Raw genomic sequence first — 26393 nt, 5'->3', positions numbered from 1 at the left:
TGCCTGAACCCAGGAGGCGGAGGTTGCGGTGAGCCGAGATCGCCCCTCCCCCCCCGGTCATGGGAAAGAAGAGAAAACCCCCGTCTCGAAAAAAAAAAAAAAAAAAAAAGTCAGTCCTTTAATAAGATTGAAAAAACACCATCAAATCCTAGGGTGAGGGTAATAAAAGATCGAACTCCCTCTCCCCCACAGTACCCCATGACACTCCAGTGCCATAACTCAGGGCTGTGAAGAAAGAAAAGCAAGGGAAAACTGGGGCCAGCCAGTACCAGGCGGCACCTGCCTGCCTGCAAAGCTGGGACAGATACAGCCAGGAGCAGTGGCCCTGCAGACAGAACAGCCTCCTGACTCATGAGGATTTCAACAGTTTTGATTTTATAGTCTGACTTATGCTGAATTTAATTTGAGTTGGTTAGGAGAGAGAAACTGAGGGAGTTTGTGCTGGTTTATGCATAAAGCTGTTTAGCTTTATTCTAAAAACAATTTGAGTCCACACTGACAGGCTTGCAAGAAGTGTTTCCTTTCAAACAGGATCTATTTGAGAAACACCACTTGGGGACATTCCTGCTTTTCAAATTTGAAATCTGTTCCATGTCAGCACATTCTGAATAAGGCAGTTTTGAGTTGCAAAAATGGCGCTGGGGGCCAGGCCCACCTGTCACCAGCTGTATGGCTTTGATCAGAGCACCAATTTCCTCCTGTCTCTCAGCCCTTGTCCTCAAGAGGAAAATGGGGATGATGGTCCCCATGGGATTGTCACGAGATTTAAATGAAAAAGCGCTTGCCACATAAATAGTGACAAATCTTGAATCTAAGAATCAACCACAAAAACTGTTGAGCATGTGTTTGCCTTTCTGAACACCTGCTGGCTGTGTCTTGGGCACTGATTTCCACAAAGGAGCCAGAGGTGAAGGAGGAAGGGGCTTGGGGTAGGGCTTAGGCTGGCGGAGTGCGGCACTGAGAGGGCCCCTGTGCGGCAGGCGAGACCGCGGACACACTCTTGGCGCTGCGCTACTGCAAAGACCGCCGCGCCCTGACTGTGGGTGTTACCAACACCGTGGGCAGCTCCATCTCCCGAGAGACCGACTGCGGCGTCCACATCAACGCAGGGCCAGAGATCGGTGTGGCCAGCACCAAGGTAGGAGAAGCCAGCGGCCCCCCTCCCAGAGAGAGCGTGGCAGGGTGGGTGCACCAGAGGCTGCGAGGTCCCCAGAGGCCGCTCTCCTTTGGCCTGGATGCGCTGGGCAGTTGCGCCCTGCTCTTTCCCCTTCCCACTTCACCCCTTTTCTCCCCTCCCTTTCCCCTCCCGTCTTGGATTCCCATCTCTTTATTTAGTCTCATTTTATTCCCATGTCGTTTTCTTATGTTTCGTCCATGTTGTTCTGTGGATCTTTGAGCACCTTAGAGACGCTTATTTTAAAGTCCTTTAGACCTGGCACAGGGCTCCCACCTGGAATCCTAGCACTGTGGGAGGCCGAGGTGGGAGCATCCCTTGAGCCCAGGAGTTCCAGACCACCCTGGGCAACTCGTCCCTTCAAAAATAAAACAGTCTGGGTGCGGTGGCTCACACCTATAATCCCAGCCCTTTGGGTGGCCAAAGGGGCAGGCAAATCACCTGAGATCAGGGATTTGAGACCAGCATGTCGAAACCAGATCTCTACTAAAAATACAAAAAGTAGCCAAGTCTGGTGTTACATGCCTGTAATTCCAGCTACTTGGGAGGCTGAGGCAGGAGAATTGCATGAACCTGGGAGGTAGAGATTGCAGTGAGCCGAGATCGTGCCACTGCAATGCAGCCTAGGCGACAATGAGACTCTGTCTCAAAAACAAAATAAAAATATAAATAAATAAAACTTAAAAATTAATGTGGCAGGTAATACACACTACAGGTGGTGCCTGTAGTCCCAGTTACTTGGGAGATTGAGGTGGGAGAATTACTTGAGCCCAGGAGGTTGAGGCTGCAGTAAGCCATGGTCTTAATAGTGCATTCCAGCCTGGGCAACAGAGTAGACCGTATCTCAAAAAATAAAATAAAGCAAAGTTGAAATAAAAAGTGAAAGTAAGGTCCTTGCCACCTCCTTCTTTGTGCACAGGCTTATACCAGTCAGTTCATCTCTCTGGTGATGTTTGGTTTGATGATGTCGGAAGACCGAATTTCACTACAAAACAGGAGGCAAGAGATCATCCGTGGCTTGAGATCTTTACCTGGTATGTTCCAGAATTCAGCTGTCCATGTTCTCAGGTCTAGTGGACTGTTGCCGGCCACTCTCCCTTGACTCTGGCCTGTACAGGATGTTGTTCATTACTCCCTTTTCCTAAAACTTTCTAGCCACCCCGCCTCCCTCCTAGAGCCCCTGCTGCCTCTGACCTCATCCTGTCAGCCCTGCCCCACCCTGGGCTGCCTCCCTGACCTTCTAGACCTCAGCGGTGCCGGTGCCGAGCACTTTCCCACTGCATGGCCTTCACACTGGCTCTTTCCTCTGCTAAACCATCTCCCTTCAGCTCTGCATAAAACCGACAGCTTCTCATCTCCCAAAGATCAGCTCAAATGTCACCTCCTAAGACCCTCCCTGGCCACACTTGACAGAGGCCCCAGTCTCCGCCCCAGCACTCTGTGAAACCTTAGCCTGTTTGTTTTCTTTATAACACCCCTCATGACCTGAAATTGCCTGTTCACCTAGTGACTGTGTGAGCTAACGTGTCAGCTAACATGTCAGCTCGGCAAGTACACAGCCATGTCTACCAGAGCCGCCACTGGACAGCTGGTGTCCAGCACAGGACAGGCATACAGTAGGTGCTCAATAAGTACCCAAGAAAGACCAAATGGCTGGCCCCAGGCCCTTCCTATGCCAGGCACTTCTTGGCAGCCCCACCACACTTTCCCCATTTGCTGGGCAGCAGCGCAGTCCCAGCTATTGTAGCTGGTGAGATACAATGTCTGTCACACTGAATCATGACCTCCTTGGGGACCATGGCCTCCCCTTCTTTCATTCATCCACCACGTATATATTAAGAACCAGCACCATGCCCTGCTCCGTATGCCATCCCTGGCCTGCCAAGATAAGCAGCGGCTCATCTCTTTCAGCCACTCGCATGCCAGAGTAGGAGAGAGACCTCTGTGTGCAGCTCTGAGAGGGGGAGATGAGCCAGCCTTGCTTTAGGCTGGCATGGAGCGCTCACGGGGGGCAAGGCATCACGGGGCTTCTGGGGGATGCTCTCCCAGAGACAGTGGGAGCTAGCGCCTCCCTGGGAATCAGGGCCAAACCTCAGAGGAGGCATGGGGGAAAGGCCACCATAGAGAGTGGTCAATTCCAGGCCCTCTGACACTGGCCAGGACAGCATGCTGTAGGTTTATTTCTGAGAAAAGGCATTCTTCCTTTAAGCCAGGACATAATTATGCAAAACAGGACCCAATTTTGACGTCTAAGTCAGTGATTCTCAAGATGTGGTCCGCAGGTCCTGGGTGTCTACAAGGCCCTTTTCAGCAAAACTGTTCACATAGTAATACATTTTTATAGTTTTTTTTTTTTTTTTTTGCCTGTGTCTACATTTGCAAAGGCAGTGGTGGCTGTGCCTGGCTCCCAGCACATTAGAAGGCCTACTGGTCATTGTGTCCTTCACTACCACACACCCAGTTTTGCTTATGAATGGCCTTGATGGCCAGGCACAGTGGCTCACCCCTGTAACCCCAGCACTTTGGGAGGCTGAGGCAGGTGGATCATGAGGTCAGGAGATTGAGACCATCCTGGCTAACATGGTGAAACCCCCATCTCTACTAAAAATACAAAAAATTAGCCAGGCATGGTGGCGCGCACCTGTCCCGGCTACTCAGGAGGCTGAGGCAGGAGAATCACCTGAAACTGGGAGAAGGAGGTTTCAGTGAGCTGAGATCATGCCACTGCACTCCAGCCTGGTTGACAGAGTGAGACTTTGTCTCAAAAAAAAAAAAAAGGCAGACATAAAAAGATTTGCAAGAACAAAAAACAGTGCCACTCTTCTAATTCTTTTTGAAACTGTAGTAATATGTAATAGATTTAGTGTTGTTATTTTAAAGTGAATTAATATTTTTAAATTTCCCAGTGTTATTTTCTGATCTGGTAAATGTTGGCAGATTTAACTCAAAAACAAAGGCTTGCCGGGCGCGGTGGCGCGTGTCTGTAGTCCCAGCTATTCGGGAGGCTGAGGCTGGAGGATCTCGAGTCCAGGAGTTCTGGGCTGTAGTGCGCTATGCCGATTGGGTGTCCGCACTAAGTTCGGCATCAATATGGTGACCTCCCGGGAGCGGGGGACCACCAGGTTGCCCAAGGAGGGGTGAACCGGCCCAGGTCGGAAACGGAGCAGGTCAAAACTCCCGTGCTGATCAGTAGTGGGATCGCGCCTGTGAATAGCCACTGCACTCCAGCCTGGGCAACATAGCGAGACCCTGTCTCTAAAAAAAAAAAAAAAAAAATAAAAAAAAAAAAAAAGGCTTTTATGGATGTGCAATAATTTGAGGGATTTGCAATAATTTTCAAAAGCATAAAGGAGTCCTGAGACCAAACAATTTGAGAACCGGCGGTCCCACTTACAGGGGCCTTGTCTTGAGACACAGCAGGAAAGGGGTGCTAACTGGTGATGTCAGCTCCGTCTTCAGAGGGTGCTTTCACCTCTCTGAGTCTCAGTTGCCTTGCCTGCAAAATGGAGTGAGAAGTGATGCTTCCCCACTTACCTTCTTGGTGCTCAAAAAAAGTATTCACACAATATGAATCCCCACCCTAACAAAGTCCTGGCCAGGAGCCCACATTATTTCCTATAATCTATGTTTTAAACGAATGCAAAGAAGCAACGTGTACTAAGTGATGTGAGTTTCAAAACCTCCTCTTAAACCCCAGCATTTGTCTTCATGAATACTGCTTTAAAATTGAAATGACGGGCTTTCTCCTTCTCCTCTGTACATGGCTCAGAGCTGATCAAGGAAGTGCTGTCACTGGATGAGAAGATCCATGACTTAGCTCTGGAGCTCTACACGCAGAGGTCACTGCTGGTGATGGGGCGGGGCTACAACTACGCCACCTGCCTGGAAGGAGCCCTGGTGAGCCGCCACACCCAGCCCTCACCTCCACGGAGGACAGGCACAGGAGACCCGGAGGAACCAGCGGGAAGGAGGGCAGGGCATTGGGCTTGGGGAGAGCCAGGCCTAAGGACCCCTTGGCCACCCCTGTGAGCCTGCCCTAAGTACCAGCTCTCCACCAGATTTCTAGCCCTGGGCACACAGAGATGGGTGACATGGCAGTTGCACACTCCCAGGGAGCTCCCAATCTACTGAAGAGAAAGGGATGGGTCACCTAGGGTGTGCCCCTCTAGCTGTCCAGCCACTGCCAGGGTCCACTTGGAACAGCTCACTCAGACCTCATGAGCTTCTTCTGAGAGGTTGGCAGATGCTATTGACCTCTCATCCAGGAGGAAACAAAGCCTCCAAAAGCTTAAGTATCTCACTCAAGATGACATAGAGGACCTGAATCAGACCTGAGTCCTTGGGGACCCGAGTCCATGTGGCCTTTGCTTTTTTCGACCACCACCAAAATTGCAGGGTAGGTTCTCCGCAGAGTTTTCCTTGTTACCCCTCAGACTTCCAAGGGGAGTTTGAGATCCTGAAGGAATGAACTTTGAAGGCCCTGCATTTTCAAAAATTGGTGAAAGGCCGTTTGCCCCCTGCAGTAATAAAGATCCACACCAGCAAAGAGAAAGCTGATGGTGCAGGGACAGAGAGCCATGCAGGGACCTGTGTCTAGGGCTTGCCCTCTCCCCACTGTCAGCGTGCCATGCATGGAGCACATGCTCAGCCCAGGTAACAGGGACAGTGCTCCAGGTAAGGCCACACTGGCCACCAAGACCAGGGCATTAACCATGGCCCAGTTGGGCTGCCATCCTCTCCCATCTCCTCTCCACTACCCCCATTTGAAAGATAATGCTAGGCTGGTGCAGTAGCCTGCACCTGTAATCCAAGCACTTTGGGAGGCCAAGGCAGTCGGATCGCTTGAGGTTAGGAGTTCAAGACCAGTCTGGACAACATGGTGATAGCCCATTTCTACTAAAAATACAAAAATTAGCCAGGCATGGTGGTGCATGCCTGTAATCCCAGCTAGTTGGGAGGCTGAGGCAGGAGAATCACTTGAACCTATGAGGGGGAGGTTGCAGTGAACCAAGATGGCACCATTACACTCCAGACTGGGCAGCAGAGCGAGACTCCCATCTCAAAAAAAAAAAAAAGAAAAGAAAAAGACAATGCCAGTTGCAACTGGTTACCAGAAGCAGAGTTGGTTTCCCTAGTCTTGCTGGGGAGCACAGGCCTGACCTCAGTGAGCTCCATCTCCTGCATCTGTCCCCTGGAGGTTCTGACTCCTGTTAAAGGAAGCCAAGGACAGGTAGGTGCTGCTTCTGGGGATGCAGTAGAGGCAAGGCCTGGGGGTGCACTGTGAGCCCCCAGATGACTCTGCCTGATGGGTGGGGGGCTCAGCTGCGGTAGCTGAATGTGCTGGCGAAAGATGCACATTCAACTGAGCCACCACATGAGTCTGGAGAAGAAAAAAGTGTTCAGGTGGCTGCTGGCACGAGCCAACGGCCCTCTGTGGTCACTGGGATGCTGGCACTCCAGCTGTCTACAGCCTCCAGAGTGGAGCCACTCTCCTCATAGTGTTGCCCTGACCCAGATCACCAGTGTTAGGAGAGTCAAGAGATGATTTCTTTGACCGTCTCACCATTTCAATGATGTGAATTTGTGGTAACTGAATAGAGATGGGTCTACCTGACCTCAGTGAAAACATAGGAAAAAATTCAATTAACATCCCAGTTTGTGCAATTTTGCTTGGAATTACCCTTCAGAAGTTATTAATGGGCGAATGCTTAATCAAATAATTAACTGAAGGTATAGCTAAGCAGAAAACAATGCTGTCATCATAAATGTGGCTGGCTAGGGAGAAGAGGGCAAGCTAGGCTGACTCCCACTTATCTGTCCTAAGGGGTGGCTGTGCGTGGGACAAGAGAGAGAGCAGCAGTGCCCAGGGCTGGTGTGGGGACACAGACTTTGTGTCCTGGGCTGGTACATGCCCTGGACAGTAGCCAGGCCTCTCCCCAGGCCCTTGCTGGTGTCCTCAGTGCTGTCAACCACTCCAGGCATCTGTCTGCCTTGTGACCCTTGGCTCTCTGCCTTCCAGAATCATCCTTCTCCTGGTTCCCCTTCTTCCCCTCCTGCTTATCTGCTCCAGCCCCACCTGCCTAGTGTGACTCTGATCTCACCTCCTGTTTTCCCAGAAAATTAAAGAGATAACCTACATGCACTCAGAAGGCATCCTGGCTGGGGAGCTGAAGCACGGGCCCCTGGCACTGATTGACAAGCAGATGCCTGTCATCATGGTCATCATGAAGGATCCTTGCTTTGCCAAATGCCAGAATGCCCTGCAGCAGGTCACGGCCCGCCAGGTGAGGACTCTCTATTGGACTGGGCCATCTCCTCCTTTTCTCTATGCATGCCCACCTCACCACTGTCTGCCAGTACCAGCGATGGATGGATGGTCTGGCCAGTGAGTAGCTGTGACCACACACTCTCCCCTGGGCCCCCTTGTGAGGGGTACATGCACTTGGAAAGGAATTGGTCAGCCTGCAGCTGTCCCACACGGCTCTTTGGCAGGGCCCAGGAACCCAAACTGCCATGAGCAGTGCCAGATCCTAGCCTGGAGCTCAGGGGAGGTACTCCTGGTGGAGATCCCTGGGGCAGGGTTTCCCCAGGTTCTGTGGCCAAGCAGCTGTGATGTGAACTACCTGGAGTTAGGTCAGATCTCACAGGGCAGGGGCACAGCTTTACACAAGACTGCCCTCGCTTCAGGCATCTGCTGCAAGCCATGGGTCCACCCACACATCTGAGCAACTGACTATGAATTGAAGGATTCCCACTCTTCCCTCAAGTTCAGTAATTTTCTAGAACAACTCATAAAACTCAGGAAATCACTATACTATTACAGTTTTATTATAAAAGACAAAAATCACAGGCAACCCAGAAAAAGGAACCCATAGTGTGAGGGCCCCAAATGTGAAGCTTGTGTCCTTAGGATGTGTCACTCTCCCGCACATCACTGTGTATCACCAGGAAGCTCCCGTGAGCTGCTAGCTTCAGTGTCCAGAGTTTGTATTGAGGTTTTATTAAGTGGCAGGATGGAGTGAACCACTGGCCATATGATTGAATTCAGTGACCAGCCCCACTTTTGTCCTTGGAGGTTGGGAGGTCAGGCTGACTGGCTCGTGTCTCAAAGCCGTAACCCTCTAATCATGTGGCTGGCCTTTCTGGCAGGGTGAGACCCCATCCTGGAACTATGCAGGCACAACATGAGTACCTCCTGAGCATAAAGTCAGGTATAGTCCAAGGGATCCTTCATAGATAACAAAGATGTGTCTATCACATGGGAAAGTCCAGAGGCTAGGAGCTCCCTCCCTGAAACCAGCCACAAAGACCAACCAGATGCTTTGTACACAGCAGCCGCCCTGAGGTGGGAGGGCAGTGTTCATGAAGTTTCAGGAAGGTTGAAATCCAACAAGGTGCCCCATCCAGATGCTGCCACACCTAGCTCAGTACCGTGGTCAGACTGAGGGTATAAATCACAGTTGCATTATTTCCTCACTGAAAACCCTCCCACAGGCCTGTGTCAAGCCACAGAGGCCCACAGGCCTGCGTCATCTGGCCCTTTCCTCGTTTCAGAGTTCCAGGCACTCAAGCTTTCTTTGTTTCCCACTCGTGCTGTGCGCAAGCCTGCCTCCAGGCCTTTGCGCTGGCTGTTCCTGCTGTCTGGGATGCCCTTCCCACAGAATGCTTTGCTGAGTTGGCCCCTCATCATGTAGGGCTCAATTCAGATGACTCTTGTTTTGAGAGAGCTTCAGAGACCTCACCAGTCTCTCAATCACAGTATGTGATTATCCTGTTTTCTTGCCTTGGTGGCATTTCTTTGGAATTCATCTTTATTTATTGGTTTGCTTGTCTAGGTTTTTGTTTTCCACCACTAGACTATGAGCCCCACTAGAGTTAGGAGTGAGTCTGCCCTACTCTCGGCAAGGTACAAATGGGTGCCAAATGATGCAGCAGGATGGCGATGTCCTTACCAGGGAAAGGGCAGAAACACACCAAAAAGCATCAGACACTTTGTCCTTTCCAAGCATTTGTGTCCCACACATACCACCTCACCTATGATCCAGCAAATACAAAAGAGGACTGTTCTCATCACAGTAATGTAGCTTCCAGATATGCCGCGTGCGTCAGGGATTGCGTCTTTCAGAGATGATCTATTTTATGATCCTATTTCTCTACTCTAGGGTCGCCCCATCATATTGTGCTCCAAGGACGATACTGAAAGTTCCAAGTTTGCGTATAAGATGATTGAGCTGCCCCACACTGTGGACTGCCTTCAGGGCATCCTGAGCGTGATTCCACTGCAGCTTCTGTCCTTCCACCTGGCTGTTCTCCGAGGATATGACGTATGTCTAAAAACTGCACCTACCAGCAGAGGGGAGAGACATAACCCCAAAGTTCCTTTGTGTTCTTTAAATACTTGGAGTAAATAGTCACAGGAGAAATAATTTCATTTAAAGTAGCTTAAACCACCCCTGCCCCCTCCAAAAAAACAAGCTGGAAACTGCAAAATGTATGGAGAAGATTATGACATTAAATTACAACCTGGCTAGGTGATGTGGCTCAAGCCTGTAATCCTAGCACTTTGGGAGATCAAGATGGAAGCATTGCTTGAGGCCAGGAGTTTGAGACCAATCTGGGCAACATAGCAAGACCCCATCTCTACAAAAAAATTTTTGCATAATATTCCATCACAATCTTATAACATGATTTTCTTAATGGTTACTTAGCCAATCTTCTACTATTTAAACTGTTCTCAATTTTTTGTCTTCATAAATAACACAGCAGCAAACATCTTTGTACATACGACATTGTTACAATGTCGCCCCACATTTAAGATTTGTCCTTAGTCTAACAAATGATCTAACATTTTGGATTCCTAACATGTATTGCCAAATTATGTTCCAGAAAAGAACCAATTTTTTTTTTTTATTTGAGACAGTTTCGTTCTGTTGCCAGGCTGGAGTGCAGTGGCACAATCTCGGCTCATTGCAACATCTGTCTCCCAGGTTCAAGCGATTCTCCTGCTTCAGCCTCCCAAGTAGCTGGGACTACAGGCGAGCACCACCACACCCAGCTAATTTTTGTATTTTTAATAGAGACTGGGTTTCACCATGTTGATCAGGACGGTTTCAATCTTTTGACCTCATGATCTGCTGGCCTCAGCCTCCCGAAGTGCTGGGATTACAGGTATGAGCTACTGCGCCTGGCAAAGAACCAATTTATGATCTCACAGCAAGTGTGTAAGAACACACAGTTCATAATGCAAAGAAATAGAAGTTTCATTACAACTTTATTTTGAGAAGCTTTTAAAAGAACACAACAATACAAGGAATATAATGAATATCTGAATATGTACATATCATCCAGAGCTGATATTTGCTAATATGTTGTCATGTTTCATCTTTTTAAATATCTAAATGTAATAAGACCTTGCAGATACAGTAGAAGCCTATCTATGCACCATTCCCACATTTCCTTCCCACTCCACCCTAAACAAGTCACAATGGAATTCATGTAAATTCTTACAAGAAAAGTGAATTTTTAATAGTACACATCAAGTTACATGTGTTTAAAAGCATAAGCCATATTTTTTAAATCATGTTAACAAATCATGACAGACATCAGGTGCACAATAAATGTTTATTGGGGGACTAAACCTTACACAGTTAAATGAAGCTTCTGGACTAAGGAAGTAGGTCTCCAGATTGGTTGGAGGTTACCATGGGGAACATCTGTCTCCTTATTTTCAAGTACTCCGAAAATTGTCCTTGTGATGTAGCATATTGCTGAGATCTGTGGGGTCCTAAACACCTACTTTCTTACGTTTTAGGTTGACTTTCCCAGAAATCTGGCCAAGTCTGTAACTGTGGAATAAGGATGAGACAGTCACAAGACCATCACCACCTTTAATCTGATTCCAGACCTGTCCCAACAGCAGTGATGCTACATGGGAAGAGAAGTGGGCATCCAACATGTTCTGTGTGTTCCTGTAGAGTTTGACAGTTTCCACGTGCCTTCTACCCAAGTGCTTTTGCTTACAGCAGATACTGTTTCTGTGTCCTGAAGTCGCCAGAGGAGAAGAGAATCATTGTTTACACATGGGGATCAGAGCAGACTTCTCCACTATCGTGCAATAGAGATACAGCTCTCTTCAGAGTAACTGTGAACCTTTTATAACCAACACTAGAGTTAGTTTTAAAACACAAAATATTTATAATGATGATTGTATAGCTTTTAAGTTATTTTTCTAGTATGTGGCTTTCTGTAGCCATGGTAATGGCCAAACTGTTCATCCCAGCTACCCATGCGCTGTCTCCAGTCTTGCTCCTGGCAGGTGGCATTCATCTCAGATTTGAGCACAAGGCATTGGCCCTCTGGACTTGTCTCTCCTTTACTTTCCTCTCTAGGCTGCCCCTGAATCCTGTTCCCTGACATCCATGAAGCCCCTCCAGCCATCCACCTATGCCTCTTATAAGTCCAGTTGAAATCTCAGCCTCCTCCAACATTTTCTTCTCGTGTGTAGCCCAAATCTCTCCAACTCTCCAACTTCTGTTTAATCTGATCATGGCTCTTTTTAATTCCAGGCAGCATTTTGGTCCCTGCTTCTTGCCCATAGTAAAACAGCTTGAAATATCCCATGCAAGAGAGTAGTTTCAAGTGGGCAACTCTGCTCTCTGTTTAAAAGCGTGCACAATCAAAGTACTATGCAATGTTAGGACAATAAAGAACATACCAATTTTTTTTGTCTTGTGTGTTTGCATTTTGTTACCCTCATTCTGTGTACTCTGGATTTTGAGGACTGTGCAGGAGCTCAGCAGTGTTTGAAGGGGCAGCTCTGTTTGTTGGTAGCCATTGGCCTCTTCCACACCTGAGACCTGTGGGTTTCTAGTAGGAAAGTGAGGGCTGTTTTCTAGGATATAACAAATGCAGGAGATTTGGGACTCAGTAGAGGGGCCACTAAACCTGGAGGGGGTTGGCCAGAGCCTGTAGACAGCATAGAGGGGTAAAACTCTCAAATTTTTATTTTTTTTTCCCAATAAACCTATTATAGTTCTTGGTTTTATTAATACAATCTGGCAGGACAATTGAAAGCCAGAGTTCTGAAGTTTTGTGAAGTCGGAATTTAGGTTCCCTACATAAGTGCTATCACACACACCCTGAATGATGTCTTCATGACAATTGATGTGTGTAGCACTAGTATCTCATTAAACCCTGTTCAAGATTACCTATGGGCTACTCAGCAAATTTTCATCCCCTCCTATGCCCTCCCCTGTTATCACAGGGTCTGGAAGCCTGGGAACTACATTTCCAGGTTATCTATCAGTGAGAGGCACTCATGGGAGACTTGGAAGATAGTTGAATGGCAGAAATCATATTTTGCATTTCTCTCTGGCAGAAGCAGATAGAAACAGGCTTTAGCAGACAGGGGGTTCTGCTATGGCCCTTGGGTGCTCCCCAAAATGCACCCACCTCAGCAACCCAGGCAGCGGTGACCATGAACAGAGTTTTCCTGGGGCTCCTCCAAAATCCCAACTCTGGAGAGCTGGCAGGAACCAGGCACTTCAGGGCTTTTTCTGACTTCTGTCCTCCCGGCCCTGGGTCAGTCTCAGGGGAATGCCTAGAATGGTTTCTGTCCTTCTGATCAATCCATGAGCAATACAACTTCCAAGATTAGGAGATTACAAACTAGCCAGAACATTTTTTCTCTGGACAAGATCTAGAAAGTATATTTCATCCTTATGCCCAAGAGGTGATAGCCATTCTGACTTTTGTGCTATTTGTTCCCTTGCTTGCTTCTTTTTTATAGTTCCACCTGTGTATCTATCCCCAAAACCCTATCTAGTTTGAAAGTGGAGGGCAACTGCATGCTGGCTGAGCAAGGAGAGGGTGGCCCTGCCTCCACTGGACGGAGGTTCTAGGAGGTGAGCGGATCAGTCCCCAGGGCATGGTCTGACTCCTGCTCCTCTGGGAGCTGTCAAGGCCCCTCCTGGGGAAGTCATGAGCAAAGTCTCAAGGAAGTCTCAAGAAACACAGGGCTCAGCACCGTCAGGCACCTGGCAGGGCCAAGGTGGGACCAGGTGCTGGACCTGCAGCAGAAACAGAGTCAGAGGGAGGGGGCTGCCCTGTACTTCCTGCTTCTAAGCTCACCATGGCCTGCCTCCAGCTCTCAGTGGGGGGAAAGTTGGAAACTTCTGTGAGTGATGAGCATCCTCAGCAGAGGAGGGGAGAGCCCCTTATCAGCACATGGCCAAGCCAAGTACTGCTGAGAACCTAGGCCTGGCTCTCCTGGGCATTCTGTCCTCAGGCTAAAGATGGCCTGATGGAAATGGGGTCTTGGTGAAGACAGGTCACCCCATGGGCTGCACTACCCAGTATGGCTCAGTTACCCTCCACATCTGGTGCAGAGCCGACACCCCAGAATCACTTCTCACCATCCTCCATGGGCCTCCCAGGCCAGGTCTTCTGTGTTAGGCTCCTGCTTTCTGTATCTGTCTTCCTTCTTCTGAGTTTCCTTTATTGTTCCAGTAAAGCACATTCTTCTTGAGAAAAGGTGTTTGACAGCTTAGTTCAGGCTGCTCTAACAGCCCTGGTGCCTTATAAAAGTCAGACACTTATTTCTCACAGTTCTCAAGACTCCAAAGTCCAAGATCAAGGCACTGGCAGATAGGGAGTCTTCTTGGCGAGGGCCCATTTCCTGGTTTGTACAGAGCAGCCTTTTTGCTGTGTCCTCACATGGCAGAAGGGGCAAGGAAGCCTTCTGGGGCCTCTTTGATAAGGGTACTAATCCCAATCATAAGGGCTTCACCCTCACAACCTCATCACCTCCCAAAGGTCCCACCTCCTAATAATCACATGGGGTGTGGGTTAGGATTGCAACATATGAACGTGGGAATACACAAACATTCAGGCCATAGCAGAAGACAAGTTTTTTGAGAATTTGCAAGTGTGGAAATTATTTTAATTTATACTGGACAGTTTAGCTAAACATAGAATTCGATCTCATAAAAAAGTGTGCCTGCAGAATTTTAATTTTTATTGCTTCATTGTCTTGTTCCCAGTGTTGCTATTTAGAGTCCAAAGTCTGTTTTGTAGGTGACCTTTTTGTGTCCTTGTTTCCTGTGTTCTGAAGTACCACAAGTTGCCTAGAGTCACTTTTCATTTAGAGTGGATTTAGTTTGGTAACTTGTGCCCTTCAGATCTAGGAAGTGTTCTTGAATTACTTTGTTGTGGATTTCTCTGTTTCTCTGTTGTCTCTGGAGTGTCTATTATTCCAAGTGTGAAGCTGCTAGACTGGCCTCTAATTTCTTATCTTAGTTCTATTGTTCATTCGTTGTCTTTTTGCCCTAATTGAGATTTCTTCAATTTTTATCTCCAAACCTGCTACTAAGATTTTTCATTGGCTCCAACATGATTTAATTTTTAAGGGTTTTTTTTTTTTTTTTTTTTGCTCTATTGAATATATTTTTTTTAATTACCTAAAGTCTGTACTTTTCCTGTATTCCCTCAGTTCTTATCTAATGGCCTTTTTCTGTTCTGAGATACATTAATGTCTCTAGTTTCCTCTTGGCTGTGAGAGTTTCCCAGACTTGGTCTTTAATGACCTTGACAGCTTTGAAGACTACTGGTGGGTGCTTTGTAGACTGTCCCTCAATTGGGTTTGTTAATGCTTTTCTCATGGCTAGACTGGGGTTATGGCTTTTGGGGAGGAAGATCACAGAAGAAAGTGCCCTTCTCATCCCTTCATATCATGGGTGCAATATTAACCACATCTTATCACTGGTGTGTGGCCTTGACCACCTGGCTGAGAAGGTGTGAGCCAGGTTTCTCTGCTGTAAAGGTCCTCTATTTTCTTCCTTCTCCATATTGTACTCTTTGGAAGGAAGTCCTTAAGCTTGGCCCACACTTAAATGGTAGGGTGTTATGTTTCACTTCCTTGAGAAAGGACTATCTACACAAATTATTTGGAATTCTTCTGCACAGACTTGTCTATTCTTTCTCATTTATTTATATTAGTATGAACCATATTTATTTTTTAAGTCATATCCATTACTATGCTTTGTTGCTCCAATATACTCGTCTCTTTGATATAGCCCCGTGTGTGTGTGTGTGTGTGTGTTTACACGCCCCCGTGTGCACACTATTCTCCAGGCTTGTCTTGTCCATACCCTGCCCCAGCCCTAGAATCAGCCATTTCTCTAGCGATCCCTGGTTCCTTTTATGGTGAAAAACATTACAGAACAAGATCTGGGCTCTGGGTATGCTCGCTGTTACTAAGATGTCACTGCTTCTAGGCCAGCTCAGCTGACAGAGCAAGGCCATATTGCATACACCTGTGCTGAATAATTTTTAAATGGCTGGTTCTTGTTTTAAGGATATAATATTTTTTCATTCTCTCTGAAGCCAGAAATAGTCTTATTTTTATTTTTTGAAATTTCCTTCTCCACAGAGTCTGTTTTTTTCAAGATGCATTTTTTTGTCTTACTTTTCTTAGCCATATGACATTGAGCTGTCTGTTCAGATTCAAAGTGGGCTGACTGGAAGTTCTAAGCACATGGTAGGGCTGGTTGATGCAAGATTCACTGCTGGGAAATCTGGCGGGGGGCGTGGGTGTCATAATGTTCATATCTCAGATCTTCCCTTTAGGGCTGGTCAGACTTCTGGAGAACAGCTTCCTGGCTCCCTGTCTGAGAGAATGGGCCCAGCTGCTGATGGCTCTGGGGATTCCCAGAGGAGGAGGGCTAAGGGCCACTTCGTTCAGCTATAGAGCCCCCAAATAACCCTATTTCCATAAAGCCACACCCTCAACTGTGTCCCAGCTCAGATGCCCTCATTCTTATCATCACCATAGAAAAAACCTCCAGACTTCCACCTTTCCCAAAAATTCTGCCCTTCTCTGCCACGTCCTCACATAAGCCTGACTGCCCAGAATGGCTGACTAGTCTCAGGATGGAAGCCCTGTCTGGGGCCATCAGAGTCCATTGTTGTGGGTTTTCAAACTCCATTAGGGCCTGCAGTGGCCTCCATGGCCCTAGGGTTTCCAGGCTAGCTCTACCCTTTCCTTCCCCAGGTGTGATGTCAAAGGCACCTCTCAATAAACATCCCCATTGGTTTAAGTGCAGTTTAGCTTTCTGCAATACACAGCTGGAACCGCCCTGACTTACACCCCTCAGCACATCTCTGGGTCCTTGTAGGGGTTGGGGAGAAAGGAAGTTGTGGGTTAATGGAGTAGGGGAAGGGCAGGCAAGGTGTCAGAGGCAGTCAGCGTAAGGACCTACACCATCCCTGCTGCATGGTCTGCACCCAGCTCTTCCTACTTCCTTTCTTCTCCATGCCACTTCCCACAGAACCAAGGCAGGCAGAAGTGAATCCCTTGCCCAGAGGAACATAGCTGACAAATGAGTTGGATTGGAACCCAGGCCAGTCAAGGATGGGGCATATCAGAACCACAGAAACCTATTGGAACTGTGGCTGCACACACAGCTGGCCTTCGGACAGGCCCCCGATACCCCAGACTCCTCCACCCTCCCTGTGCTCTTGTCTTAGTTTGTTTCTGTTGCTTATAACAGAATACATGAAACTGGGTAATTTACTTTAAAAATGAAATTTCTTATAGCCCTGGGGGCTGAGAAGTCCAAGGTTGAGAGGGTGCATCTGGTGAGGGCCTTCTTGCCGGTGTGGACTCCGTAGAGTCCTAAGGGCAGTGCAGGTGTCACATGGCGAGGGGGCTGAGCGTGCTCACATGCCGGCTCAGGTCTCCCTTCCTCTTCTAATAAAGCCACCAGACCCACCCAGTGATAACCCTTTAATCCATGAATCCATCAACAGATTGATCCCAACCACCTTTAGAGGCCCTACCTCTCAGTACTCCCCCATTGAAGATTGAGTATGAACATGAGTTTCACAGAGAATAAATTCAAAATAGCACCTCCTAATTTTTAAATGTTTTTTAAATCAACTAAGTCAATTAAAAAAAGAAAACTTCTCTGGGCTAAACAAGGCATATCAGTGAGCTAACACCAGCCTACATGCCACCTGTTGGCAATACAATCTACCTCAAGGTCCTCAGAACTCTCCAGGCCCCTAACCTTTCCCTCAGTAAGACCAGGTGATTTTTGGCTCCCTGAACACAGCAAGCAGGTCCTCACATCTGAACATTTGGGCCCGAGTGCCCTTTATGCCTAAGTCACAGGCCCAACACATCCCGCTTGGCAGCCTCAGCAAGTTTCCTCTGCCCAGGAAGCCTTTCTCAATTGCTTCTCCCCACCATAAGACAGATCAGACGAGATGTATTTATATGTTCCACCTGGTTAATGCATGCTGTGGCAGGATCTTTTCACTTGGAGGTTTCAACTAGGATGCTTGATGCTGTTCTAAAGCCCCCCTCTGCAATGAAAAGAATCCTTACAGAAAACTTAGTGTGAGATATGCATAGGTGTGTACATGTGTACACTGATTTTTGGTTACTCACTGGGCATGACATGAATGCTATGAGGCAAGGCCTGGAGTGCTGGGAATTGGTGTTCCCTGTTTTTTTGTCGGTTTTTTTTTTAGACAGTTTTTGCTTTGTTGCTCAGGCTGGAGTGCAGTGGAGCAATCTCGGTTCACTGCAACCACCATCTCCAGGGTTCAAGTGATTCTCCTGCCTCAGCCTCCCGAATAGCTGGGATTACAGGCGCTCACCACCACTTCAGCTAATTTTTGTATTTTTAGTAGAGACAAGGTTTCACCATGCTGGCCAGGCTGACCTTGACCTCTTGACATCAGGTGATCCACCCACCTAGGCCTCCCAAAGTGCTAGGATTACAGGCATGAGCAACTGCACTCAGCCGCCTTCCTAATGAGAAGTACCCATGAGTGCTCCTTGGTAGAACCTCAGCTCTGACAGCTAGGCTTTTACTCTTTTCCCATAATCCTTGATCCTGGCAATTTCTGGTTTCCTCTTTTCTCTCATGCACCTGGGGCAGGTAGCAGGTGGGTCTGAGATAAAGACAGATGTGGGCCCTCCTCAATGCAGGCCACACCGAGAGCTAGAATTTCAAGCAGCAATGAGCCATGCTCAAATTTAGAAAACTCCCTCTGGTGGCTAGGGGTGCGACACCACGCTGGATCCCTTCCTCTACCCCTCTGCCTCCAGGCGGCCTGGCCCAGCCCTCAGTGCCCTTGGAACCTGGGTCACAGGCTTGCTGTCCTCCCAAAATTCTGCAACCACCTTTCACGCCACCCAGCCTCTGGCCCTCCCCATCTGCAGGGTCTTGTTCCTTCTCCCCACGCTGGTCCTGGCCACTCCGTGGATCCTGGTATTGTGTGACTGCTGTTCTACCCCCTCACTCACCATTTGTCAACCACTGTCCCCATCTTCCAGTCCCCAAAGTCCGGCTCTCCGCGGTTTTCCCCATGTGCCCAGTCTCCGTGCCTCGCTTCCTGCTTTACTTTTCAGCGCCGATCTGGCAACATCCCAAGCCTTGGCCTCTCCCATCCTGTACGGCCCCAGGCCGCTGGTACCTGATGTGGCCTCAAAAGCAGCTGAGTCAAAGGGTCCCAGTCCCTAGGGGACCCTGAGCAAGACACTTCTCGCCCTGCCCCCTACTCTTCTCAGAGGCTTGACTGAGCACCTCCCACTTTTTAAATGTTGTCAACTAAGTCACCCCACCACCAAGCGCACTCTCCTCCTGCGTCACCGACCCACCGGGTCACCAGTCTACCGCCATCTCTTCGCACCCCCTCCCCATCTACAACCCGACTTCTGGCCTCACCCACACCCCTGCCGCGCTGCAGCAAGCAGCCGAGTCCGAGGCCCGCCCCGCTTCCCGGACGCCAGGCCTGCCTCCCCCAGCGCTCGCCCGGGGCTCTCCCAGAAGCGGGCGGGCTCCTGGGCCACTCCAGGCCGCCTAGCCGCCGCGAGCCTGCACGTGCAGCCCGAGGCCCGGCTCCCCGCGGACCCCGCAGCGTGAACCCCGCGCGCCTCCACCCTGATTCCCGGTCCTCTGGACCACCTTCTCCTCCACCGAGCCGCGGCCCCCTCACCCAGACAGCGAGGGTTCAGCGGGTGGGCCGCGCAGTGCCTGCGTCTACAGTTCACCGCGTGCTCGGCGCGTACAGGAACACCGTGGCCGGTCAGCTGAGAGTCCGGTGGACGCGGAACCCACGGAACCGCGGCCCGGGACTTCTAGTCTGGCGTCTGGCCCCCGGCCCCGGCCCCGGCCCCCGGCTCCGCCCACGCCGCCCTCCAGCGGCCCGCCCCCCGGGCGCCATTGGCCGCATCGGCTCCGTTCTCCGCGCGCTGATTGGTCGGCCCGAGGGTCGGTCAGACCAGGCGCCGCGGCGGCGGCCGCTAAGGAAAAGGGAGCGGGACCGGAAGGGTCGCAGCGCCCCGGCGCCCCTCACACCTACTGCGGCGGCGGCGGCGGCGGGGCGGAGCGGGGCGGGGCGGCGGCGGCGGAGCCGGAGTCGTGGAGCCTGTAGTGACCAGCCCGCAGCGCCGCCAGTCCGCCCGCCCGCGCTCTCCCCGTGGTGCGGCGGCGGGGAGGCGAGGTGAGCCTGGCGGGCGGGCTAGGCCTGGCGGTTGCTACTCAGACCGGGCCCTCTGGGAGGGGCGGCGGGGAGCCGCGCGGCCGGGGCTTGGGGCAGGCCTGGAGCTGCGGGGCCCTGGCAGCCGCGGCCGTCGCCCCTGTGCTCGGGGATGCCGCGGTCTCCGCCTCCTGCCCTGCTGTCAACAGCCCTGGGTTGCGGGCCTGCTCCCCGGCCTGGCCCGGCCAACCTGCCCGTGGGGTCTGCGGACGCCATCCCTCCCGGTGGTGGGGCTAGCAGCTGCTCTCTGCGTCGGGTGCCCAGGGGCTCGGGGTCGCGACCGCTCGACCTTGGCTAAGGCACTGGCCCTCCCTCTGCCGCTGTTTTGCCTTCGGGAAGGTGGGGAAATGTCTCTTCTGGACACGGTTGTTGTCAGGCTCTGTGACTGTATGCAAACGCCTGGGCAGGGCCCCGGTGTACATTTGTGGAAGATTGGGTGGGGTGCTGGCCCTTGCTTGTGTGAGTGGGGTAGGAACCCCCTCCCCATCCGTCCAGCCTCCGGCCTCCCGCGCACTTCTCCCTTGCCTTGTCATTGCACACTCAGTGTCCAGCAGTGCCAGAGGGGACCCAGCCCACATCCCCTACCCCAGAAGACCAGCCGCATCCCACTCATCTCGCTCGCCTTGAACATGCCAGCCCACATTTGCCCCAGGACATTCGCATTCGCTGTTTCGCCATCTTCGGAGTTCTCTTAGTGATCTTGGCACAAGTAGCGCTTTCTGCTTCTTCCTCTGGTGACATGTCTTGTTTTGGGTGAGGCCCTCCTCGACCACCCTCTTTCTTCCCTTAGTCATGCTATTTCATTATTTTAAAATTTTCATTCCTGGCTTTCACCTGGTTTGAAACGATTCTATTTATTTGCCTGTCTATTTTCTGTCTCCCCCACTAGGATGTAACTTTGTGAAAACAGATAGCTGTCTGATTTATCCACTGCTTTATACCCAGTGCTTAGAAAGCACACAGTAAGTATTCAGTAGTATCAGCTCAATGAATGAATGAATGGTCAAAGAAGTGGCCCAGCGTCCCTGTTGTCTCTGCTTTATCTGTTCATTTAGTGACTTTTGATTAACTTGTGAAACTTGTAAGCAGATGGAAGCTTGTTCTATTTTGTGAAACATTTTGGTGTCCTTGACCCCTTTAATTGCTAACTGTTGGAACAAGCTGTGGTGAAAAATCACACATTTTATAATAGTTTAGCTCTAGCTTTCTTCTACACATACAGTAGACATTTACTGAATTCTGCATTATCTAGGTCATGCTTTCTGCCAGGCCCTAGGGACACAAGGCAGATAGCAACATGGTCCCATTCCCAAGAGAGCCTGGGAGCCCAGTAGAGAAGGCAGGCATGCAGACACTTAGTTCCAGGACTGTACATCACTTGCTATAGTTCAGGGGCTATGCCATGGAAATGTGGAAGAGATGACAGGTGGTAGGGGGGGTGCTTGAGGGTGATGAGAAATTTGCTAGGCAGGGAGAGGCACAGAGATGTGAAAGAGCATGGCCAGGGAAGGACTGTAGCCCACTGTGGAGCTGAGAATCAGTCTGCAGGGCCAGGTGTAAGGGCACAGTCATGGGGACCCCAGAGAACCGGAACCTTATCCAGCAGTTTTCTAGAAGAAGGTGGAATTTGGCTGGGTGCCATGGCTCATGCCTGTAATCCCAGACACTTTGGGAGGCTGACGTGGGAGGGTCACTTGATGCCGTGAGTTCAAGATCAGCCTGGGCAACATAGCGAGATCTCTGATTCTACAAAAAATTTTTCTAAAAATTAGCTAGGTGTGACGGCATGCACCTGTGGTCCTAGCTACTTGGATGGCTGAGGTGGAAGGATCCCATAAGCCCAGGATTTTGGGCCTGCAGTGAGCTATGACCACACCACTGTGCTCCAGCCTGGGTGACAGAGCAAGACCCTGTCTCTAAAAAAGAAGGCAGCACTTGATATTTGTTCTCATTTTAAATGTTGGCAATAGCTAATTAATTTTTTTAAAAAAACGCTGTGAGTCAAGCCAAATACAGATTCATTCAGTTTGTTTGCAGGATTGTCCTCCTCCATGACTGGCTGTGTGGGAGGGAGGAACTGTGAGGAGCAGCAAAGGTAGCCTAAGGCCAGGGGAGCCAGGTCCTGTTTGCTCAGGTACGAGCCCAGGTACTTATTTCATTGTTACTGGAGCCCTGTGGAAATGGAAGCTTAGGAGTTTCAGTAGTCTGCTTCTAAGCAAGCAGCTGGTGAGTGGAATTAGAACCCAGGTCGCTCCCCAGATAAGCATTCTTTCCTGGGTCTCTCAGCTCAGAGTATTCTCTTCTGGCTTTTATCTTTTTGTGGAAAAATGACAACCAGTCTATTTAATGTTTTCTTCCAGTTAACTTTTTTCCTTAAAATGGATCCTGCAGAATTAAAAATATTATTATTTTTGCATAGTCTTCTCTGGAAAGCTTTGATTTTCCTGGTAATTTAATTTTCAGGGTGCCAGGACTTTAATTTGTTCACAGATTGAAATATGTTTATTTGGTCCCCTAAATAAATATTAGAGGGAATACTTGAATGTGTCTGTTTAAAATAAAATCTTCTTAATTTTCTTTAATTGGTTTACTCACTAAACTGATTTGTCTGGTCCTTTTTTCTTAATAAAGGACCAGACAAATCAGTTAATAGTGAGTAAACCAGTTGTTTTCGTGAGACATAAGATAAAACAGAGACCAGATTTTTTTCTTCTTAAGACTATTGATTTGCTGGTAGGGCAACTATTTTTGGTCTAAATACATATAGTAGTTGTACCTCACACTTGGTTAGGAAGGTGCCATTATTACATAATTTGCCTTTAGAATAATTAATTCCTGATACTTTGTACTTGATCATATGAACTAGTTTAAACATTCTTTTTATTTTAACTGTTTTATTATGGGAACTTTCAAACATATACAAAATAAACAGAATAGTGTCCTGTTTTAACAGTTTTTAACTCCTGTCCAATCTTGTTTCATCTCTAATTTTATCCATTTGCACACCTACGACCCATAATTATTGTCAAGCAAACCCTAAATATCATGTCATTTCATTCATTAATTTTTCAGTGTATTAATTACACAGTGGGTGCCCAGGAAATGTTTATTAAAGACAAAGCTAAATGGGAGAATAAATGTGGTAGGGCAGCTGGGAGCAGTGGTTAAGATCGGGACTTTGAGTCTGACTCCCAGTGGGTCTGCTACTTATCTGGGTGATGTGGAACAAGTGATTGCACTCATCTGTAAAACAGATGGGCACAACCTTAGGGTGCTCAGTAGGTACACAGTAGTTATACCTTGCACTTGGGTAGGTCTCTAAAGGTACTGACTCTTTTAAAGCTGGAAAGTAATAATTCCTTAATATCATCAAATAACCGGTAAGTATTCAAATTTCCAGTTGCCCTATGAATTTTAAGTCTCATTAATCGTTTGAAGGTAGAGCTAGATATGGCCCATACATTGTTGATCGGTTGATACATCTTTTAAATTTCTCTTAATCCGTAGATCTATTTCTTTGTTTTCTTGGTAGTTTATTTGTTGACACAATTGAGTTGTTCAATAGCATTTCTGTAGTTGGAATTTGACTGATTGCATCTCTGCAGTGTAATTTAATGTGTTTCCTCTGTATTTCCTGAAAATAATTGGATCTAGACAAGGCTTGGTCAGATTTAGGGTGCATTCTAGCATCAAGATGCCTTCCTAAGTGGACTGTGCACTTCTTATCTAGGGGTACCCTCAGGTTCCCTGCCTATCCATTTTACAGATGAATGCAATCACTTGCCCCACATCACCCAGATAAGTAGCAGACCCACTGGGAGTCGGATTCAATGTCCTGATCTTAACCACTGCTCCCAGCTGCCCCACCACATGTATTCTCCCATTTAGCTTTGTCTTTAACAAACATTTACTGGGCACCCACTGTGTAATCAGTAGAGGATTGAGACATAAATCGGACACATTTTCTGTCCTTACAGAGTAGAAGCATAAGTAGACTTGCAATGCAATCTAAAAAGAATGCAGGGAAAGTGGCAAAAATGGGGGCATGCCCTGCACGGTTTGAAGGGAAAGGCTGTAGGGGGAAACATGTAAGAGAAGCAGGTGCTTGAACTAGATTTTGAAGGAGGATGAAGGTTGACCAGCAGAACAAAAAGGAGAGGGAAGTCATTTCAAGCAGATGGAACAGCTTAGGCAGAGGCCTGAAAGTGTGCAGTAGCTGGGTGTATCTGCTGATCCCAGGTGGTTTGTTGTTGCCCAAGAGTGGGCCAGAGGACTGCCACCTACTCTGCTGTGCTAGGGAACTGAATCTTATTCTCAAGGCAGTCAGTCAATACTGAAGGAATTCAAACGGGAGAATGGTATGATCACTGCATATTTTCAACAAATCTCTCTGTTTTCAATTCCATATTTTGAAATAATTATGGATTCACAAGAAGTTGCAAAAAAGGCACAGAGAGGTCCCAGTACCCTTCACCCAGCTTTCTCCAATGGTTATATATTTACAAAACTATAGTACAGTATCTAAACCAGGAAATTTGGCATTGGTACAATGTGTATACAGTTCATTGTCATTTTCTGTCACATGTGAAAATTCATTTAACCACCGCCACAGTCAAGATTCAAAACTATGTTATACCAAATATCTCCTTGTGCTACCCCCTTACAGCCATACCACCTTCTTTTCATCACCATTCATAACCGCCAGCAATTACTAATCTAATCTGCATCTCTATACTTTTGTCCTTTCAAGAATGTTATATACATGGAGTTACACAGCATATGACCTTTTAAGATTGATTTTTTTCATTAAATATACTGCCCTTGAGATCCACCCAAGTTGTGGTATGTTTCAGTAGTTGCTGAGTGGTACTTCATGGTATGGGTGTACAGCAAATAGTTTTTATGTTTGTTTGTTTGTTCCCCATTTATTTATTTTATTGCATTTTAGGTTTTGGGGTACATGTGAAGAACATGCAAAATTGTTGCATAGGTACAGACGTGGCAGTATGATTTGCTGCCTTCCTCCCCATCACCTACATCTGGCATTTCTCCCCTTGCTATCTCTCCATCCCCCACCGTCCCTCCCCTATTTTCCCCCAACTGACCCCAGTGTGTAGTGCACCCCTCCCTGTGTCTATGTGTTCTCATTGTTCAACACCCACCTATGAGTGAGAACATGCGGTGTTTGATCTGCTCTTCTGTCAGTTTGCTGAGAATGATGGTTTCCAGGTTCATCCATGTTCCCTACAAAGGACCCAAACTCATCGTTTTTGATGGCTGCATAATCCATGGTGTATATGTGCCACATTTTCCCTATCCAGTCTATCATCGATGGGCATTTGGGTTGGTTCCAGGTCTTTGCTATTGTAAACAGTGCTGCAATGAACATTCGTGTGCACATGTCCTTATAGTAGAATGATTTGTATGTAATCCTTTGGATATATACCCAGTAATGGGATTGCTGGGTCAAATGGAATTTCTATTTCTAGGTCCTTGAGGAATCGCCACACTGTCTTCCACAATGGTTGAACTAATTTACACTCCCACCAACAGTGCAAAAGTGTTCCTATTTCTCCACATCCTCTCCAGCATCTGTTGTCTCCAGACTTTTTAATGATCACCATTCTAACTGGTGTGAGATGGTATCTCAATGTTGTTTTGATTTGCATTTCTCTGATGACCACTGATGATGAGCATTTTTTCATATGTTTGTTGTCCTCATCTATGTCTTCTTTTGTAAAGTGTGTGTTCATATCCTTTGCCCACTTTTGAATGAGCTTGTTAGTTTTTTTCTTGCAAATCTGTTTTAGTTCTTTGTAAATTCTGGATATCAGCCCTTTGTCAGATGGGTAAACTGCAAAAATTTTTTCCCATTCCGTTGGTTGCCGATTCACTCTAATGACTGTTTCTTTTGCTGTGCAGAAGCTGTGGAGTTTGATTAGGTCCCATTTGTCTATTTTGGCTTTGTTGTCAATGCTTTTGGTGTTTTGGTCATGAAGTCCTTGCCTACACCTATGTCCTGAATGGTTTTGCCTAGATTTTCTTCTAGGGTTTTTATGGTGTTAGGTCTTAGGTTTAAGTCTTTAATCCATCTGGAGTTAATTTTAGTGTAAGGTGTCAGGAAGGGGTCCAGTTTCTGCTTTCTGCACATGGCTAGCCAGCTTTCCTAACACCATTTATTGAATAGGGAATCCTTTCCCCATTGCTTGTTTTTGTCTGGTTTGTCAAAGATCAGATGGTTGTAGATATGTTGTGTTGCCTCCGAGACCTCTGTTTTGTTCCATTGGTCTATATCTCTGTTTTGGTACCAGTACCATGCTGTTTTAATTACTGTAGCCTTGCAGTATAGTTTGAAGTCCGGTAGTGTGATGCCTCCCGCTTTGTTCTTTTTGCTTGGAATTGACTTGGCTATGCGGGCTCTCTTTTGGTTCCATGTGAAGTTTAAGGTGGTTTTTTCCAGTTCTGCGAAGAAGGTCGTTGGTAGCTTGATGGGGATAGCATTGAATCTGTAAATTACTTTGGGCAGTATGGCCATTTTCACGATATTGATTCTTCCTAACCATGAACATGGAATGTTTCTCCATCTGTTTGTGTCCTCTCTGATTTTGTTGAGCAGTGGCTTATAGTTCTCCTTGAAGAGGTCCTTTACGTTCCTTGTTAGTTGTATTCC

General features: G+C 48.1%; 2 protein-coding genes and 1 long non-coding RNA gene across 9 annotated transcripts in view; 2 read left to right on the top strand and 1 right to left on the bottom strand.

Annotated features, from left to right (window-relative positions):
• The window catches only part of GFPT2 (glutamine-fructose-6-phosphate transaminase 2), a 47427-nt gene extending 35531 nt beyond the window's left edge, over positions 1–11896 (top strand). Inside the window, exons 14-19 of the mRNA XM_032270254.1 lie at positions 981–1138; positions 2094–2208; positions 4944–5071; positions 7291–7458; positions 9337–9498; positions 10986–11896. Coding sequence (XP_032126145.1) covers positions 981–1138; positions 2094–2208; positions 4944–5071; positions 7291–7458; positions 9337–9498; positions 10986–11030 — 776 coding nt within the window. The 3' untranslated portion in view covers positions 11031–11896. The remainder of the gene's footprint in view (positions 1–980; positions 1139–2093; positions 2209–4943; positions 5072–7290; positions 7459–9336; positions 9499–10985) is intronic.
• LOC116544131 lies at positions 7981–19341 on the bottom strand. The gene is made up of 2 exons (XR_004265828.1): positions 19236–19341; positions 7981–9517 (listed from the first exon to the last, which is right to left on the bottom strand). It is a non-coding gene; the product is annotated as an uncharacterized LOC116544131 (long non-coding RNA).
• A 105-nt stretch (positions 19342–19446) lies between these two features.
• The window catches only part of MAPK9 (mitogen-activated protein kinase 9), a 67738-nt gene continuing 60791 nt past the window's right edge, over positions 19447–26393 (top strand). For 4 of the 7 annotated variants that reach the window (XM_032270258.1, XM_032270259.1, XM_032270265.1 and 1 more), the window contains exon 1: positions 19447–19687. The gene's annotated coding sequence lies outside the window, so the exon portion shown is untranslated. The remainder of the gene's footprint in view (positions 19688–26393) is intronic. The other 3 variants (XM_032270264.1, XM_032270263.1, XM_032270261.1) reach the window with 3 other exon arrangements.

The sequence above is a fragment of the Sapajus apella genome, unplaced genomic scaffold (genome assembly GCF_009761245.1).
Source record: "Sapajus apella isolate SASKATOON/1434 unplaced genomic scaffold, GSC_monkey_1.0 scaffold206, whole genome shotgun sequence".
Lineage (NCBI taxonomy): Eukaryota > Metazoa > Chordata > Mammalia > Primates > Cebidae > Sapajus > Sapajus apella.
This window is presented reverse-complemented; position numbering and strand designations above follow the sequence as displayed.